At 48.1% G+C, this 18,568-nt stretch overlaps 1 protein-coding gene across 1 annotated transcript; it reads left to right on the top strand.

The window, feature by feature from the left end:
* Positions 1–282: 282 nt before the first annotated feature.
* On the top strand, positions 283–5,783 carry LOC131291083 (splicing factor 1). The gene is made up of 6 exons (XM_058320273.1): positions 283–448; positions 543–1,066; positions 1,161–1,346; positions 1,467–1,542; positions 3,837–3,989; positions 4,505–5,783. The coding sequence occupies exons 1-6, from the start codon at positions 324–326 to the stop codon at positions 5,781–5,783; spliced, it is 2,343 nt and encodes a 780-aa protein (XP_058176256.1). The 5' UTR covers positions 283–323.
* Positions 5,784–18,568: the final 12,785 nt, after the last annotated feature.

Here is an 18,568-nt window from a genome sequence, read left to right as displayed (position 1 = left end):
TGTCAGGCGACGTCGCGTTACGCGACGGTGCAGTCTGGAAAGCGTGAGACACTTTTGACATACGAGATGGCCGACTCAGGCTATTTTTTGATTACTTTGACACTTCTGTGGTCGCAATGAAAGTCGCAACGCCGTGTAGACCTGCGATGAGCTTTGTTCGTAGGGCAGCCACGCAACGTACGCAGCCATCGGTGTTTGTAACGCGACCGCAGCCCATGATTTCTTCATTGTACGTCATTTGGTGTCGCCATAGTACGCGTAAGTACGGGATTTCTTAAGAAATACACTTTTATCAATCATAGCGAAGAAGAAAAGCGCTTGCTATGACTTTTAAACCTAAATCCAAGGATCGTGATCGCGAACGCGATAGAGATCGTGATGGTGGAAAGTCTCGAAGTAGCATGAGTGGTCCAAGTAAGTCTCGCGATAAGGAGCGTGAGAAAAAGAGGTATGGATTTTTTTTTTCCGAGAACCACCTAAGCGCGTTTTTGCGCAGTCGTGTTGATTTATAGGTTAACCATGCCTATTTGTACCTCGCACAGCTCGGACAATAAGGAACGCCAGATGGATCGTGGGGCTGGGAGTTCTAAGGACCGCCATCGCAGCCGTTCCCGAGAGCGCAGCAGCGAGCGGAACCGGGATAGTGGGCGCAGCAAGGATAAGCGAAGGCACAGTCGCCCACGGGAGGATAGCCGGGAGCATGACCATCGGAGGCGGGATCATCACGAAAGACGCAGCCGCAGCCGTAGCCGGGACCGTAAACACCGGAACCACGAGAGGGAGCGACACCGTTCGCGTGAACATCATGACGCCGACGTTAGCCGAATGGCGGAGCGGCCGCGTCAACCGAGCCTAGAGAAGGAATACGATTATAAGGGCATTGAGTTCACTCAAAACGTTATGGCATCGATGATGCTTACCGCATCGACAGCAAATGATTTTGCCAAATTATTAAATAGTTATAACCAACAGCAGCAGATTCAGCAGCAGCAGCAACAGATCCAGACACAACAAGCACTCTTTGAGATGCATAACGAAAACAGCTGTTCCTCCATTGGATCAAAAGGTAACACTAACATCACTGTTGCTATTATCAAAGCACCTGTCCTTTAGCTCGAACGGCAAATGTTAAATCCTTTCTGTCGTTTGTTTTATGTTAGGAGAAAACAATGCAGCATCCGCAGCTATTACGAGTGGGCACAGTAGTGGTGGCGAAGGGGAAGCGGCTCGAAAGCGTAAAAGGAAGTCCCGTTGGGCAGGTGGTGATCACGACAAGACATTCATTCCAGGAATGCCTACTGTTCTGCCATCAACATTGACTCCCGATCAACAGGAAGCGTATCTGGGTAAGAACATCGATTAAAGCTATGGTTTAAGATGATTCCGCATTTAGTGTAAGTTCTTAATCCTTCATCGAAGGGGTCTATGCCACGAACTAATACATCATCTGCTTCTTTTCATTACAGTGCAACTACAGATCGAAGAGATCAGCCGCAAGTTAAGGACGGGTGACCTCATGATTCCACAAAATCCGGAAGAAAGGTTAGATCTTGTTCTTGCCAATGTAACTTCCCACTTCAACATCTTAAATTTTATATCCACAGTCGTCGAAGGGGCTGGGGTTGTCGACAGTATTTTCTTAACCTTCCTGAGCATATTCTCATATGTTCAAACGAATTCTCTGTTGCTTTTCGAGAGTTTAATTTTCACGTTTCATCAACTAGAATATGGTCTCCATCGATTACCAACGCTAACCCATTTAATTAATTAGGCATAACAACTTTTTGTCCTTTAGGGTGTGTTCAATATGAATTAAAAATCCATCCTACCTTTCAGGTGTACCCACTCCCCCACACCTTCCGTCAATCCGCATGCCCTTTTGTTACTTTGTTAATGGGCTAAGATTGCCTTTTGAAAAACCGATAAGTTTGCAAATTTGTCATTCAGCGTTTCCTCTCGTTTCGTAACTTCACCGATCTGTTAGGATCTCTTTTACTTTGTTTGGCGTTGTCGATTTAAAACGATGAATTTATACAAAATACCGTGTGCTCTGCTCTCGCCCAGTGGTCACACGCGTTCAGTTTTAGACAAAATAATAGGATTCTATCATACGAACGATAAATAATAAATTTTGCGAGCTTTTTAATAACTAAACCAAAATCAATGAAGCAAAGGTTTTGAAGGTGTGAAAAATGCACTTGAAAAACTGTTTTAAGTTTCGTCTTGTCATGTTTCTTGTCTTTCCATTATTTTTCAAAAAGGTTAAGATCTTACTCGAGACGTATGAGAGCACTGTGATTTATTGCTTTTATAAAATTGTTGTTTAAGTGAGGTTTTCTAGCGCGGGAGGTTTCGGAAAAGGATATGTTTTCGTATCGAAATAATAATCTAACACAGTCAAGGAATCCTCCGACACAAGCACACACACAAACACAAATCTGAATGCAAACAAACAGACGAAGAAAAATCAATTGCATACTTCAACTCGTTGTAGCAACAGGCATCTGTGTGTCCCAAGTGGCAAAGCGTATGCGCAACCCAGCGCGACCCAATCTCCCTCCGTCCGGCATGTCCTTCGTCTTCCAGCGGCTCTCAGCAAGTAAAAACAAACAAACAGAATCTTACCAAAAACGAATCATCCTGGAGACACGGCAGAACCTACCTTCTACGTGTGAACGGTTTATTAATACAGGAGCTTTAGGAAAAGGACGAGCGGATGGAGCGAACGCGTGTATGCTGGGCGTTTTGTCTGTGCGTGTGTGTGCGGTTGTGGTGTGTACGTGTATGCGTGTATGCAGATGTGTGACAGCATATGAACGAAGCTGAACTGAAAACACTCGGAACACAACACCCGCATACCACCCCTGTGCTGTTGAGCGTCAAACGCATCACATGAAGTGCAATATCGGAAAAAATGGATCAGAGCAGAATGAAAATTAACATATTCCTTTTTCTTTTCTCTTTTCTTAATGAAAACTATTCTCGTTTGTAATCCCCGACCAGGCGATTTAATCTAATACTTTTTTTAACTACATTTTAATTTATATTCAAAGACCTTCCCCCCCACAAAGGCGCAAAATGTCCAAAGACAGCCCGCGACACCAAAGGTGTAAGATAATGGTAGAGAGAGAGAGAGTGAGCGAGCGAGCGGTGCGCGTTTGCTTCGGTGCAGACAAACGGTTTTGTGACCGTTGTTGGTGTTGTTGGCCAACCCAATAGGTAACCACGCTACCCTCCCGCCCGACTCATGCAGCAAAGACCGCCGCCCCTCCCTCCTGTCGCTGTTTTTTCTGTATTTTTAACGCTGCAATTAATAATGAACCAATTAATTATTTTTTAAAGGATACCGATCGTTGCGTGCGTGCGAAATCCGTGTGTACCAAGCGCATAAAGTAGCCAATCGCAAGCAAACCCAATGTCGCCGCGCGCACGTTCGCTGCCCGAGTATATAATGTCGCACTTGCCAATGCGCTCGCTAATAACTATGATCATTTTCCAGCACACGAAACCAGGCAAATCGCGTGGAATACCAAAAAGAAAAAATAAAAAAAAAGATCACCAGCGAACACAGGGATAGTAAAAAAAAAAAAACCAAACAAACTCAAGAGTTGTGTTGCACAGAGGAAACAATGCATGAAAAGAACATACATGCGGGGTTGTTCTTCTCGAAGCCGAGCCCGGCAAAATCCGGGCGTCCATCACCTTGTCGCGGCGCAGGGTGTTGGTGGCCACTCATGAAACAAGAAACCGAAAAATGCGGAACCACTGCCCTACGCAAACACTAACGCTGTTGTTTTGTTGCTTTTTAACCCTCTCTTCAATCTCGCAACGCACAGGTCGCCATCGCCGGAACCGATTTACAGTAGCGACGGCAAGCGGTTGAATACCCGCGAATTTCGCACCCGCAAGAAGCTGGAGGAGCAGCGCCATCAGCTTATCCAGCGCATGCAGTCGCTCAATCCGGACTTCAAGCCTCCGTCGGATTACAAGTAAGTCTTCTTGACTGATTTTCCCTTTTCAGGCCGAATGCTGGATTGAAAGCCCCTGTTAGCCAATGCTTTCCATCGATTATTCAAGTGTGTAAAGCTGTGTAATGCTAAGCCAATTTAGCGGTTCCTTCATCTGTGACACTGGTTTTTCGATCATTCTAGTGGTTTTATGGACATGTTGTGTTTTATGGACCTGCCCCGTTAAGGGCTTACGACAGTTTTTCCCTGTGCGTACGTGGATAGTCAGTCCTCTCGTACAGGGGAGGGTCCGGTCTCGGTTGGGATTCGAACCGACGCCGTCGAGGTGGCGAGCCCCGGCGCTAATGGGCCGGTTTTCTAACCGGTGCTAGCGCTCGGCTGTCGCGGACCTGGTATTCTACGTAAAAAGCCGTATGTAATGTAGCTAGTTGAAGAAATATTCAAATTCAAATTCAATTCCCCCCGCTACGATTACGAGAGTTTACATTGGTAAACCGGTAAATGTGACTGAATTCTCATCGTTTCTCTTTCGGCAGGCCGCCTGTTATTCGCGTCAGCGACAAGGTGCTGATCCCGCAGGAGGAGCATCCGGACATCAACTTCGTCGGGCTGCTGATTGGACCGCGCGGTAACACGCTGAAGGCGATGGAGAAGGATACGGGCGCGAAGATTATCATCCGAGGCAAGGGCTCGGTGAAGGAGGGTAAGGTCGGGCGCAAGGATGGCCAGCCGCTGCCGGGTGAGGATGAGCCGCTGCATGCGTTCATCACCGCCAGCAACCCAGAGGCGGTGAAAAAAGCGGTCGACCGCATCAAGGATGTGATCCGGCAGGGCATTGAGGTGCCGGAGGGCCACAACGACCTCCGGCGCATGCAGCTGCGCGAGCTGGCCCAGCTGAACGGTACGCTGCGCGAGACGGACGGGCCGCGCTGCAACAACTGCGGCTCGAACGAGCACAAGAGCTGGCTGTGCCCGGACAAGCCGAACATCACGAACAACATCGTCTGCTCGGCGTGTGGCGGCACCGGGCACATTGCGCGGGATTGTCGCAGCAAGCGTCCGGGCCACGGTGGCCCGCCCGGCTCCACCGGTAACAACGTGGCCACGAAGATCGACGAAGAGTACATGAGCCTGATGGCCGAGCTGGGTGAAGCGCCGCCACAGCATCTTGACAATGGTTACGCCAATGGCTACCGACATGGCGACGGTGGAGGTGGCGGTGGCAGTGGCAGCGGCAACTCGCGCGGTTCCTACAATCTGTTCGAGTCCCGCTCAGCCCCGCGCCCCCTCATGTCCACACCGCATCACCCGCCGTCCCTGATGGGAAGCAATTCGCACGGTGGCCATCATAGCGGTGGTGGCAACAGCAGCGCCACCAGCAGCACCAGCAACAGCAGTGCCGGTAGCAGCGGCAGTGGCGCCGGCGGTAGCGGGCACCAGTGGGGTCACCAGCAGCACCATGGTACCGCTCCGATGATGCCGATTCCACCGGTTCCGCCAGCGCTGCCGACACCGCCACCTCCACCGCCCGGCATGCCCTCGCTGATGCAATGGGCCGCGCCCCAACCACCGATTCCATCCGGATCGCCGAGCGATGCGATTCCGGCTCCACCTGCTCCCGCCACCCCACCCGGTGGACATCTCTACGGTGGCGGTTGGTCGGCGGGGAAAGCAGCTGGAAGCAGCTGGCCGCCGCAGGCTAGTGGTTGCTTTATTCCTCCGCCACCCGGGCCGCAGCCCCCACCACCACCACTAAACAGTGGTGTAGCGTCACACATTCTCGCTCCACCCCCGCCACCACCACTCTCCTCTTAGAGAGGAGGAAAGAGAGAGAGCGAGCGAGAGAGCGACGCACGTGGAGACAAAACAAGCCTAAACAACTCGATGCCCTCTCGCTCGCTGCCGACATCACGTGCGTCGGTATGCAATATGTGGAAAGATGGTACCGCTCTTCCGATACACCATTTCACGTCGTATCCTAGGAAGTAGCTGCCCATCGCTTTCTCTCATGCTGGCATGGTCTTGTTTACGATTTGTACTCACGCCACCAGCGCATTCGTACAGTTATCACATGCCCACTGGCGTGTGCATTCCTCCTGCACCATACACCCGTTTCCGGTCAGGTCCTTGTACAGTAATTGACAGTTCAACTACAAGATCCAGCAGCATTCTTTGTAAATCACACTTTCTTTCACGCCAACGAACGTGAAAGTTTACGCTGACGTGAAAGAGAGTGTGATCTATAAAGAATGTTGCTGGATCTTGTAGTTGATCTGCCAAACCCTGTTTAAAGAACGAACTCAACGCAGTCGTGATGGGCTGCACCGTGTGGTGGATTGGGTTTCTCTCTTCCCAGGCATCTAAAAGGCGTACATTCTTAGCTGCAGTTTCAGTGGAACAAGACAAGATCATGTGTGCGGACTACATATAGTGCTAGTTACCTTACCGTTTTAACGATTTGCTAACGTATTTTTTATTCTTTTTTTCCTAACCTAACAATTTGCAGCCTCTTATATTAATTCAAATTTGCAATCACGCAGCATCGTCTAGACACAGTCGTATAATGAACGTATTTATACATACATAACGAAAGCAAGGCGTACAAACAAACCGCCGGTACATTTTAAGCTTTTCTCCCTCCCCCTTCCAGTTTTAATTCAGCAGCTTTTTAGGTATTTGCAATATTATAATTCTTATCCAACCGATAATAATGTCCCAGCTGCGAAACAGTAATAATGAACCATCTTTCAAATAAATATACATATTTTAGGTCCGTACAAATGACCAATATAGTGTGAATAGTGCGCATGAGTGATTCGCGTTGTTCTTTCCGTACTGATGACAGAAGGTTCTTGTGTTCGTTTAAATTAGTTTTCCTTCAAGCATTAGAGGTTTTCACTCTAGTTCTTCAATTTATTTTTTTTCTTTGGCATCGTTCTTTATACACCGAAACTGAAGCTATACTAAGCGATGTAATGCAATGTTGGGAAAGATATTTTTATTTAGTTATATTCATGTCCGCCACTCAGGGCTCTACGAGAAATAAGAAACGGGTGATACAAAGATTTGGTTATATTCTAACAACGTTCAGTCTTTATCCAATTGTTGGTTCTTGAACCTAATCGAGGTTCATGAACTCGTAGTCGGTTAAGAAGATGATTTCAACTTTTAGTAGCTTAAATATGAACATCACTTTGGCCTTCTGACAACGATTGTCAAATGTTTGTAGTCCTTGTAACAGGCATCTCGTCCTATCACTTCACAGAGCTATTTGGACACCTTAATTGTCTAATTGCATGCCTAGTATTGCATCGAACGGTTGGTGGACACCAAAGAACTCTAAAATGGATCGGACTAGATTGATAAACTACGTTTTTATACATAAAGGATCGTTGTATCCGCAGGCCAGCTTAAGATCTAAACCGAAAGTCCTGTTGGCCTTACTAATCATATCGTAGTAGTGATGTCTAAAAGATAGTGTTTCGTCTACAATAGGACAAATAGATCATACACCCTAGTACTTTGTATTCTTAAGTCATTTATGGTGTAAGAATCGAAACGGATGTCTTAAACGAGAAAAAAGATACTACGGGCCCACCGTCATAGTGGGGTCAACCTGGTTTACTGGGTTGACGGCGTGAAAGCCTGGAATACTGGCCTCCTCGTGGCGCCACCGGACCCTCTGGAAACAGAGGTGACCGACAGAGATCTGGGTGGGAGGGATATCCGACCTCCCGTACACTATCAGAGTGATGCCTCGAGGGGCCGGGGTTATGGTAGTGTGCCGCAGACGGAACGGGCCTGCGTAAGGTATCTGTAATCCTGGTTGCAGATATCTAGCCCTCTGATCTGTTTAGCCTCTCCGGGGGTTAGGATGAATCCTATGTCAACGGACAGGAACGTGAAGATGTAGGACGTGTTTCGGAAGGGACTCACTCTCCTAGATGATTCACAAAACGTGCCAGAAGTCAAGATCTATGCTTGCTCGGTTTGCAGGTGGACTGTAGCATTCTTGATCGAGACTGATGCGCACACTGAAAGTGGCTCCCCGGCTACGAAGGATCCGAGACACGGTGCTGCCCCGTGCTCGTTTCCTGGGGTTACTGGTCGATAGACAAGTTCCGCGCAGAAAGTTGCCCGACCAGTAGCAGAACGGGACCTGTCACGAGTAGGGTCAGGAAAGCACGCTAGTGCAGAACGGGACGGAAGCCACCGTAGACTATGACATGCTGATTTTCCCACCAGGGTAGTAACACCACCAGACACCGGTCACGTCCAGGACCTGGCACAACAACAGCCAGGTCAAAGAAGTAGGATCACCATCTCTTAGCCTTCCAAAAGAGTGGTGGTCCTGGAAGGTACGGTGTACCTTCACTGGAAGTGGCTTAACAGTAGCCAGAGGTTCAGAGAACCGCAAGAACTTCCGCTCACGGGTTTTTAGGTGGTAGTGGTGTCAGATAAGTCAGCTGTCAGTTTCCTTAAACTGCTTAAGTTCGCACTGCACCGAGTCCATTGCTTTAGGCAGGGGGAAACATGACCATGGTAGGCAGGGGGGATACCCGTTAGTTCTTTAGCAACACGCGCTTTCACCCTTCAGGAGTTAGTTGCGTGCCTCAGCGTCCGTGATCTGTGATTTTAGCCCAGGAAAGATGCCTCATCCATCATTGCTTCTACCGTGTAGGTTCACAGCGTGATGGAAGGTACAAGGCTCGAGGAGGGAGTAGTGTTGTTCTTCGGCCCACGGGTCGGAGTCCAATCTGAACGCTCACAGATAAAGTAAGGAAAAAGATACTCCAGCCCATTTCGCAACACAGATGAGTACGATTATAATACCACAAATATCGGTTTATGTTTACGAAACAAGCATTCAGCAGATATATCGTACGGAGTTCGGAGTGAAACCCATCGTGTCCCTGTTGAGCCTGTGATACCGCGGCCGTGTTTGGGTGAGAAAAATAGGGTTATAAATGTCGGTCGCGAGCCTTGGTCGTCGTTCGGGTGCTTCGAAGGGTAACGGGCACGGGCGGGGAATGAATGTAAGTCCGTCAGTTCAAGGAGCTAGTCCCACATTCATTCGATCACAATCGCCACCGGTCCAGGTCAGATCACGGCCAGTCGCTGGGTTGAGCATACTTCTTGGTCGAGCAAATTCTCAAGGCTGTCTAGTTGTCTTTGCACTCACTCCACTGTGTCTCGCGTCCTCGCTGCGTATCTTTTTATGTATATCGCTCGTGAAATTATATCACGAAACATGCAATCGGAACGCGACACTAGCGCGGGGTTTGCCTCACACACTCAGCTGTTCGGCGCTTCTAGAATGTTTAACCCCATCCTTGGTTCATGATGTCGTCTGCAAAACCGGTACTCCGGCATTCGGCAGCGGTGTGTTTTGCAATTCACTTAAGCCTTCTTGAGTTCGCACTATCCCGAGAATAACTGGCAAAGAACGGTTGTCCAGTGCTGGGGAGAGAGACCCGTTGCCATCGATTCATGTGGCAGGGCGCCGTAGGAAGCACCTTTCGGCGGTGCTTTGCAATTAGTCTCCTTCCAAAAACCAGAGCGCACCAGAATCTGCGGTGATGGCGGTGTGCGTGCGCGAGTTTGGCCACACGGTTTGCGCTATTACACTAGATGGCCATGCCGGGCGCTCCGGGCTCGTTATCGATCTAATTAACAACGACTTTTGCTCCCCCTAATCAACCGTCCTCCCATACAGTGGCGAGCTTACACGTGTGCGTACGTTACGTCCACGTCGTCGGTGCGGCTCCACGGGCAGAGAACGGTTACCTTTCGGCGACCCAACACCGGGTCACACGATGGCCGAGTGAGTGTTGATATAAATTTAATTAATTAGTTTCCCTGTCCCGATCGCGGCTGATCGAGCCGATCGGTGCGGTGTTCCAAATATGGCTCGCTTAACGAGCTTTGCACATACGTGTTACGTCTCGAGCAACTAGCCCCGGCCTATCAGCTGCTGCCGTTAAGCCAGCGATACTTTTGCTTTCTCTGTCGCAACGTCTACGTTGGTTTTGGTTCTTATTTGTCGGTGTTTTAGAGGAAAAGGAGGCATTTCGGTACCGGTTGACCTTCTAGAAGGGTACGAATAGTTATAATAGACTTTGGAGGAGAAGAGGGCCCGTCGTTGAAAACAAAATCGAAAATAACCTTACAAACTAGTAACCTGCGTACTGAGTAAGAAGAGTGAGTGGGAATGAGTAGAATCTTACAATTGAATTGATTGTTTTACACCTTAACTCCTGTTTGAATCCTTAGCAGAGATTGGAATCCCAAAAGATCGAATAAGCGGGTAAAAGAGCTACTAGATTTGAATCCGCGCGAATCTCAGACATGGATTCGAATCCAAAGATATATTACTAGGCATGCAATTAGACATTTAAGATGTCCAAATAGCTCTGTGATGTGATCGGACGAGATGCCTGTTACTAGGACTAGAAACATTAGACAATCATTATCAGAAGGCCAAAGTGATGTTCATATATAAGTTACTAAAAGTAGAAATCATCTTCTTAACCGACCACGAGTTCATGTACCTCGATTTAGTTCAAGAAACAACAATTGGATAAAGACTTTGCTTTGTTAGAATATAACCAAATTCTTGTACCACGCGTCTCTTGTTTTTCTTCTCGTGGAGCCCTGAGTGGCGGACATGAATATAACTAAATAAAAAATACATTTCCTAAATTTGGATTACATCGCTTAGTATAGCTTCCATTTTATAAAGAACAGTGCCAAAGAAATAAAAATAAAGGTAAAACTGAAGAACTAGAGTGAAAACCTATAATACTTTAAGGAAAACTAACTTCACTTAAAAGTTGTCCAAGTCTACCATGCGAACAAGCGCACTATTTACACTATATTGGTCATTTGTACGGATCTAAAATATTCAGTCTTATTCAAATCTCTTGAAGGAGTTGTTATTCTCATCACTATTACCAATGTGTGATGGTGTGATGGAAATGGTCCTACAGCTCGGCGGGTTTTCACCGGCTTAGACACCTAGTACTCGCATGAAGATGACGATGATTGATCGAGGGTTAGCCTAGTGATCGTCGTGATTGTCGTCGGCCCTCCAATCCAACTCATGTGCGATACCTACCTGCGGCTCAAACCTCCAAGCGTGCCGAAAACCACTTTGGCTTTCAAAGAAACGGAACACTGCATCCCTCCTCCCCTTCCAACGGCTCCTCCCTTCTGTCGTATCTGTCCCATCACAACCTTGGTGCCTGATTGGTTCCACCGCTCGGACCGCGGCGTGGAGGAGCCCGGTGGTGATCCTAAAATGCGCCATAATCCCATCGTCCGGTTCGCTCGGCACCGGGTAATACACATTTCAAGCGTCTCGATAGGTCACGGACGCGAAGTTTGCTGTCAGAATGTATGTCAGCGATGGCTGCGGTTCAAACCGACACAACCGTGGAGCGTGTGGTTGAGAGATTTGGCGAGCTAACCGTGGCATTACCTTCAGGTGCGCCATTGTCGTTTAGTTTTAGGCCTCTCGCATTTCTTCCCCGCTACCCCCGAGTTGCTTTGCCAATTCTTTTATCTGGTGCACAGTTCGACGGTGAGTGCGTCCGGCGGCGTCCAAATGGCGCCCACACGATACGTCGCTGCCCGCCGGGTGTATTAGTCGACACCCGTCCGGCTCTCGATGTTGAGCAGGGTTTACCTTCAGCTGGGTTAGGCTGCCCGGGCCCATCGACACACACACACAAACTTCGCTGGCGTTTTGCGCGAAAAACAAAAATAACCCCCAATGCCCCAACTCCAGGGAAACACCGAAGTCGCAAAGTCAAGTCAACAAAACACAACAAAAAAACCCCAATCGAAACCCAGCGAATGGGTTTCCGAAGGACATCGTGTCCATTCTTGGGTCCGCTGAAGAGTTTCCTTTTCTTTTTAATGTGCGCATGTTGCCGCTCTTGCGTTGCCGTAGATTGTTGTTGACTGTGAGCTACTTTTCGCTCGCCCGCTGGCTATATACACCGCCGTCCGTTTGTAGCTGCGTTTCGACACTTCCTTTTTCCCATCCGACCGATCGCCATCTGCGACAAAGGTCAGCTTGGAGAGCAAAACAAAAGCAAAAAAAAAACACAACAAAAATGGCGACAGAAGTCATTAGAAGATGCCGCACAGACACACCACACACACCTCGTATGCGTTGGATGCTGCGCAGTCAGCCCGTTGGTGCGCACCTCGCAAGAGCCTTCGATGTTCACGAATCTTACCACAGAAGCACGCCATCGACTCGGAAGAGGATGATTGACATGTTTACATTTTGGGAGAACCGAGATTTGTTTTGTTGACCTTCGCCAAACGCGCCAAAGGCCCTTTACGCCAGCGAATGCCTGGGGAACGCCAAGCCTGCCCGTCCTAACGGCCCGAGATCTAGCGCTCGAGCTCATTAAGACGGACACGCGTGCGCACTGATGGCGATAATTAGCCGATCCCAGGTCAGGCCGGAACCCTCCCGACAACCTGACTCGAGGGAAAGGTGGTCCCGAGAATGCCTTTTTCCCCTTCGCTCGGGCAAGCACCAGGTTGGTGAAAACCAACCGCCATTAGGAAGAACGCGCGCGCTCCAATGGGAGGATGGGAGCCCCACGACGAACGGACGGATGGTGTACACCTTGGGCATACATCATGGCATGAGATACATCTTCTCGGCTCAAGGACTCCATAGTCATGCGCGGCGCGGATATTACACAACAAACAACCGCAACGTGCGCCGCAATATACACGGCTGCATTGCGCATATTGTGCCTTGGAATTGCGACGATGGTGGCCCGCCGTCGTCGTGTTTGGTCCACGAGCCGGCGGTGGCGGCACGACAAGTGATTTCACTGTACAACGAATCGAATTAGCCCGCAGCAGCGCGATAGAGAGCGACGAACGAGTGAATGCAACCGCGGGCCTCGTACCGCAATGAAACGTTTGCACATTTTCCCTGAATGGGTCACTCGGAATGCCACGATTACCAAAAGTCGCCGAATACTTCTCGCTGGAACTCTGAATGCGTGATCGGCTGAATCTAAAAGTCTTTGATGTCTCAGAGTACTTACGGACATATAGCCTTAGTAGCTAGTTCTACTGTATTGTGAGAGATCTCTATCAGCACGTTTGCTTACGATGGTCCAGGAAGCTAGATTCAATAGCGGTACTGGATTAAATACTCGTTAAAGCACGAGAACAACGACTAGAGAATGTGTTCTGGAATCTCGAGACAGACACACTCTGGTATTACGAACAGCATTTACCGGTTAACAATAGGTCACCGTCTCTCTCCTCGAAGAGCGGCCAAGTTCCACTAGGGATATTGTGCCATTCAAGATATTACCTCTCATAAACCGCGACACCTGTGTCTACATAACCAAGGAATAGCATTTATCTGAGACTACAGTACGTCATAGAGTTTAACGTATGGCTACAGGCAGCACCCGGTACCGAACCGAAACCATAATCAACATCTACGAATTGGCATTGGGGTTTTGTTGTTTTCGTCACTTTGTGTCGCGCAATCCGCTCGACCGTCTGGCCAATTTGACAGAAGATTGCGTTTGTCATTGGTGTGTCCGTTGCATCGTCAGGGGGCCCGGTTGGCCAGCAATTGGATCGCCAGAAAAATTTGCATTTGACAAACCCTTCATTACGAGCGGCTGGATTGCGCTGGCGGTGAACCGGGCGCCGATTTCCTGCACCACATCGTGGTAGCTGTTGCTCCACATCTGCGCCGCTCGCTGATGGCGGCTGGAGCTGGAGAGCGTGCGGAGCGTGCAGATGCAGATGTGCCACAACGGCTCTCTAGCCGCTGTTTCCTATCAGCTGGGCTCCCTGAACGTGCGGTGAAAGGGCGTTTGTTGTTTTTTGTGTCGGCGAAGCGTCCGAGCCGTGCAGCTCTACGAAGGGAGAGGTCCGCTTAGGGGGCGCTAGTACCTAGGTAGCCAATGTCTAGAATCGGAGAGACACGACTTACTCGAGATGTCGAAAGGATCTCAGGTGTGAACCAGTCACCTTTCCTTACTCAACTCCGTCGAATATATTATGCTATGGGTAAACGGAAAGATATGTTTTATCTCATCTCTTAGCCAACAGCACGTTATAAGTCGTGTGTATGACTGTCTGAGTGATCGACAGAGGTACTTCTCGTTATCCTCTCTATTGTTTTTATAATTTTCTAGAACCTGTAGATCTAAATTTTCGCCTATACATCTGGGATTTCAAGATGCATTTCGATCAACATTCCATCTGCCTATGAATGTCTAAGTCTAAAGTAACCACTGAGGTCAGTTTTAGGCCCCAAAATTCTCGACTCAGCCGTCATGGAGGGTAATGGCGTCGCTCCGATAGGTAGGAGTCAGATCTGAAGCTGTGTATTTCGGATTCAGATTCATTTATCTGAATGTCTCTATGCTTCGTTTTTGGGATTCATGAATCTTTTAATGAGAGATTCATGAACTCCAAAGAAACATTTATGTTAGAAGAACAGAAAAGTAAAGCAGTACCTCTGAAGAAGGTTTTTTCACGGCGCTCCCCATGAAACTCCCGATGCGTTGCCGGAAAACCATAGCCCAAACCGATGGTTACGCAAAATATTTACCCCGTTCAGCGATGCATCGCTCGTGTGTGCGAAATTAAATGCACAAAGCAACCCGAGCCGCCATGTTGGCCAGCTGTGGGGCGCACTTTTGCCTAAACGTCACGATCGCGCGATCAAAGTGCCGTGAATGTACTTCTCCAACCCGCCACTACTGGTTTACAATAAGCAACCGATAAACAGACGCTACGGTTACACAAACAATGCATGATAAAGATGGAGGGGGAAGGAAAAAAAATATAGGAAAAATAAGGATACAATTGGGGTTTATCGCGCCGGCGTGCAGTACCTTTCTAATTCGATTCGGTTGCAATTGTGTGACACATAAACGAGCCCCCCTCCACTCATCGTTTTCCTCCAAATGGCTGGTTTTTTTTTCACTCTCTCTCTCTCTGATGACTTTCCCCGTTTTATCTCCCCAAAGAAAACCTCCCCCCCCCCCCCAAACCCGGCGAGTTATTCACGTGTAAGCGAATAATCCACGCAAAAAACCGTCACCGTGGACACGGGGTACGATCCGGTAAATCCCTGGATCTCCCCTGGCCGTCATTGCATAATCGAACCGCGGGCTCGCATTCCAGTTCGCGGTGAAACAAAACTGCCCTTACAACGCAGCTCGCACCCCAAAAGGCCATAAAGATTCAGGTGAAACGGTTGGCCTTGTGCCTGAAATATCAAAAAAGAAGAATGTACGACAGCAATATCTTTGTATTTAAAAGAAAAAGATAGATACAAATTAGGGTGTGGGAACAACAGGGCCACATTTGGGACGCAGGCTACGGCACACACACATGGGCTTCGCGTCTTTTTATTTTTTTTTTTTTAATGAGGACCGTACGAGGGCAATCTTTGGGGTCAGCTTGTTCATTGGGATATTTTCTTTTTTGTTACTTCATCATAAGAACAGCGGAAAAGGGAAAGAAACGCACGCTATCGATATACCGAATCGACCCATATGGGCTCATACAGGATGCTTCGCACAGTGGTCTGATGGTTGACCAAAAACCCCCTTAAACTTTTCGCTTCTCCAAGGATGCAGTTTTGCACGCCTACTCGTTATATGTATTTCACTAGTTAGCTTATGTCTTAATGAGTAAATTATGGAAAAATTATGCTAAAACTGTAACATATTTTACTGAAATCAGTGATCACAACGGATGCTGTGAAATTAATTTATTTTAGACGAATTTCAATTACAATTAAAAAGAACCGATTGGGTATTTTATGATTCGGAATTTAACTTAAAAGGATTTGGATAAGGAACGTTTCAGAAGATTCACACTTCCTTAAGTGTCGGTGAAACTTAATAAAATTAGGAAGAGCTGCTCGTTATGCACAGAAAAATCGTTGAAAACGAACGTAAAATGGTCAGCTGTTATGCAGTTGGTCCCACTGTGCGTCCGGCGGCTACCGTCTCGTTGGGACATTTAGGACCATCCATTTTCAATCCGAAGTAAAACACCGGTGGTCCAGCATTCGAACCAGATGCAGCCGGTTCGCGGTAGATCGAACGCCCCAATCGGACGCCCGAGTTTTACAGCCAGTGAGCTCGATTTACCAAGCTATTTTATTTGTTTTATACCTTGTGGGTTTCTTTACGTTGTCCTGTTTTTTGTTTTTCTTTTTGGGACCGCTCCATTCGAGCCGATCGCACTCCGCTGGATAGTGGTTCGCTCGTAAAACTACGGCTTAAAAACAATTCAATCGGGACCGGCTCCCCACGGGTCAAACCGTTCGCAATTTATTGAGAGCAATGCAGCAGAGTAAGTTGCGTACGCTAAGAAGTAATAACGTTACATGACGTAAAGGTAAATAAACAACTAGGAGCAAACCAGCGAACACAATAAAAGCAGCTGCACGGTGGTGTGCGACCGGTGGCAAGGTAGGGACAAATAAAAATACAGTAAAAAAAACTCCCCATACACACGCACACACACACGCACGCATGCGGTGAGGAAAACGGAAAAACAGACCTACATTTCGTAATTGAAGCAATTCGGTCGTCCATCTGGCGCTGGGTCCTTTTTTACGCGTCTCACGTCAAGCATCGCCGTCTCGGCTCTGCATCGCCTTTGACATCAGGGGAATTGGAGCTGCTTGGTGGAGATCGTGGGGGAAAGGGAGGACCGCTTGCAAGAGGCTAGTCGACGAAGTCGGACCCCATGGTCGACCGAACCAGTGGAAGAAATCCTGTCGATCAACTTTCTACACGCACGCGATTCCGATGCCGCTGAATGCATAATTGGGTTTGCATGCAACCCCACCTAGTCATCCAGAAGGTGGCAAGGGACGGGTAGGGTGGGGTTCTGGACACTGGTGTCGTGGCGTGGTCTTCGGTAGGTCAAAATGTCGCTCGCCAAACCGACGCAGACAGTATGGCACGTTCGGGCGGGCGGGTCGGCGGAAGCTGAACGAGACACAAAGGGCAACCGGACTGCCGACGGAGGCCACGAGCGAACATGCGGCATGATCTGCTACAGTTTACAGCCCACCAACTATGCCTTTCCTGCCAGCCAAACACCTCCGCCCGATGGATACCTGCAAAAGCCTTTAGGCTAGCTGTCACAAACATAAGCAACAAAGTAAACTCCAGAACTAAATGGGACGAAGAAAGGAAGCAAAGTGGTTAAAAGCCGAAAACACGGTCTCGAAGAGATGAGTTATTGAATTCCTTCAGCTCCCCCGGAGATTGCTCTTCCAACATTTTTATCCTTTTCACTCTCCCACACAAACAAACACGATCCATCGAGTTGACCTATTTCATCCTCCGAAGGACCATTAGTGCACAACCTTCCTTTATGCAAGTCAACGACAAAGAGAAAACAAAACTATAATCAGTAAGTATACTACTACTAAACGTCACCGCTACGCAACCGACCAAATGTCAATGTGACATTCGCTTGGATTTGCACAAACAATGGAGGGCAACTTGATGAAGAGGAGCAGTATCAGTTGAGGGAAAGGATGCAGCGCTAAAGAAGAAACAACTTTTCCCAACCCATACGACGAGATGCACACACAAACAAGATTTGATTCAGTCAAATCTAGTCCACCACTTATATTTTTATTACTTGTGTTTTGCATTGATAAACAATAAATAGGTCACACTTATTGAATTAACTGGCCAACAAACAACAAACAGAACCAAATAAGGCTACAATAGCAATCCAAATGTGTTGCCGACCTTCTGCTTAGGTTAGGCTGAGCATTAAGTTGTTTAAGCTTCGATAGTTAGCTACTGGAGGTGCCATAACTCAGCTGCTTTGTTGTGTTTGCGTCGATAGATTAGAAAGAAACCAAACGACACAACTGTTTCCAAGCCAATTGAACTCGAACAGATAAATAGGTTTCCAAATATGTCTCCGACCTCCATCTTGCTCTTCGCAGTATCGACGTGTTTGATCGATTTTTGACAGCTGACAAACCGATACGGTATAATGTAGAAATCAATTGTAAAATGTATTCCATTTCGGGAGACTTTGTATTTCGACCCGTGTCCGAGGTAATAATTCCAAACCCACAACAATTCAGGTCACCCACATGGGAAAATGATCACATTAAAAGCAGAAACATTAAGAAAATGGTAACGATTGTTTTCGGTTTCGTGAACTACATTTCATGTTTTTAATTTTGGCATTTACCAATAACGTCGTACAAATACGGCGAAAAACAGTAAACTCCCACTAACGCGAGCGTGTACCACCCAGCGTGCGTTTGATTCATGCACCGATCCCTTGAGCAACTAATCCTCCCTCCCCCCCCTCCCAGTACCCTCCCCTCCAAAAGGAGAGTGTCGGCTATAAAAAGGACCTTCGAGGCAAACGCGTTCACGCCTTGGAGGCGAAATAACTTTAAAAGCCAACGAAACGATAGTGCGTCATCCGCTATCGTGCTCGGTTGTCCCTTTCGTCCCCATATCGCTCCCCCCCCACCCCCCGATCTACCGCCTTCGGTCGGTCCGTGCACGCATAGGAGCGATTGGTTTAAA

Source organism: Anopheles ziemanni, chromosome X (genome assembly GCF_943734765.1).
Source record: "Anopheles ziemanni chromosome X, idAnoZiCoDA_A2_x.2, whole genome shotgun sequence".
NCBI lineage: Eukaryota > Metazoa > Arthropoda > Insecta > Diptera > Culicidae > Anopheles > Anopheles ziemanni.
Note: the sequence above shows the minus strand (reverse complement) of the source record. Positions and strands in the feature narration are given on the sequence as shown.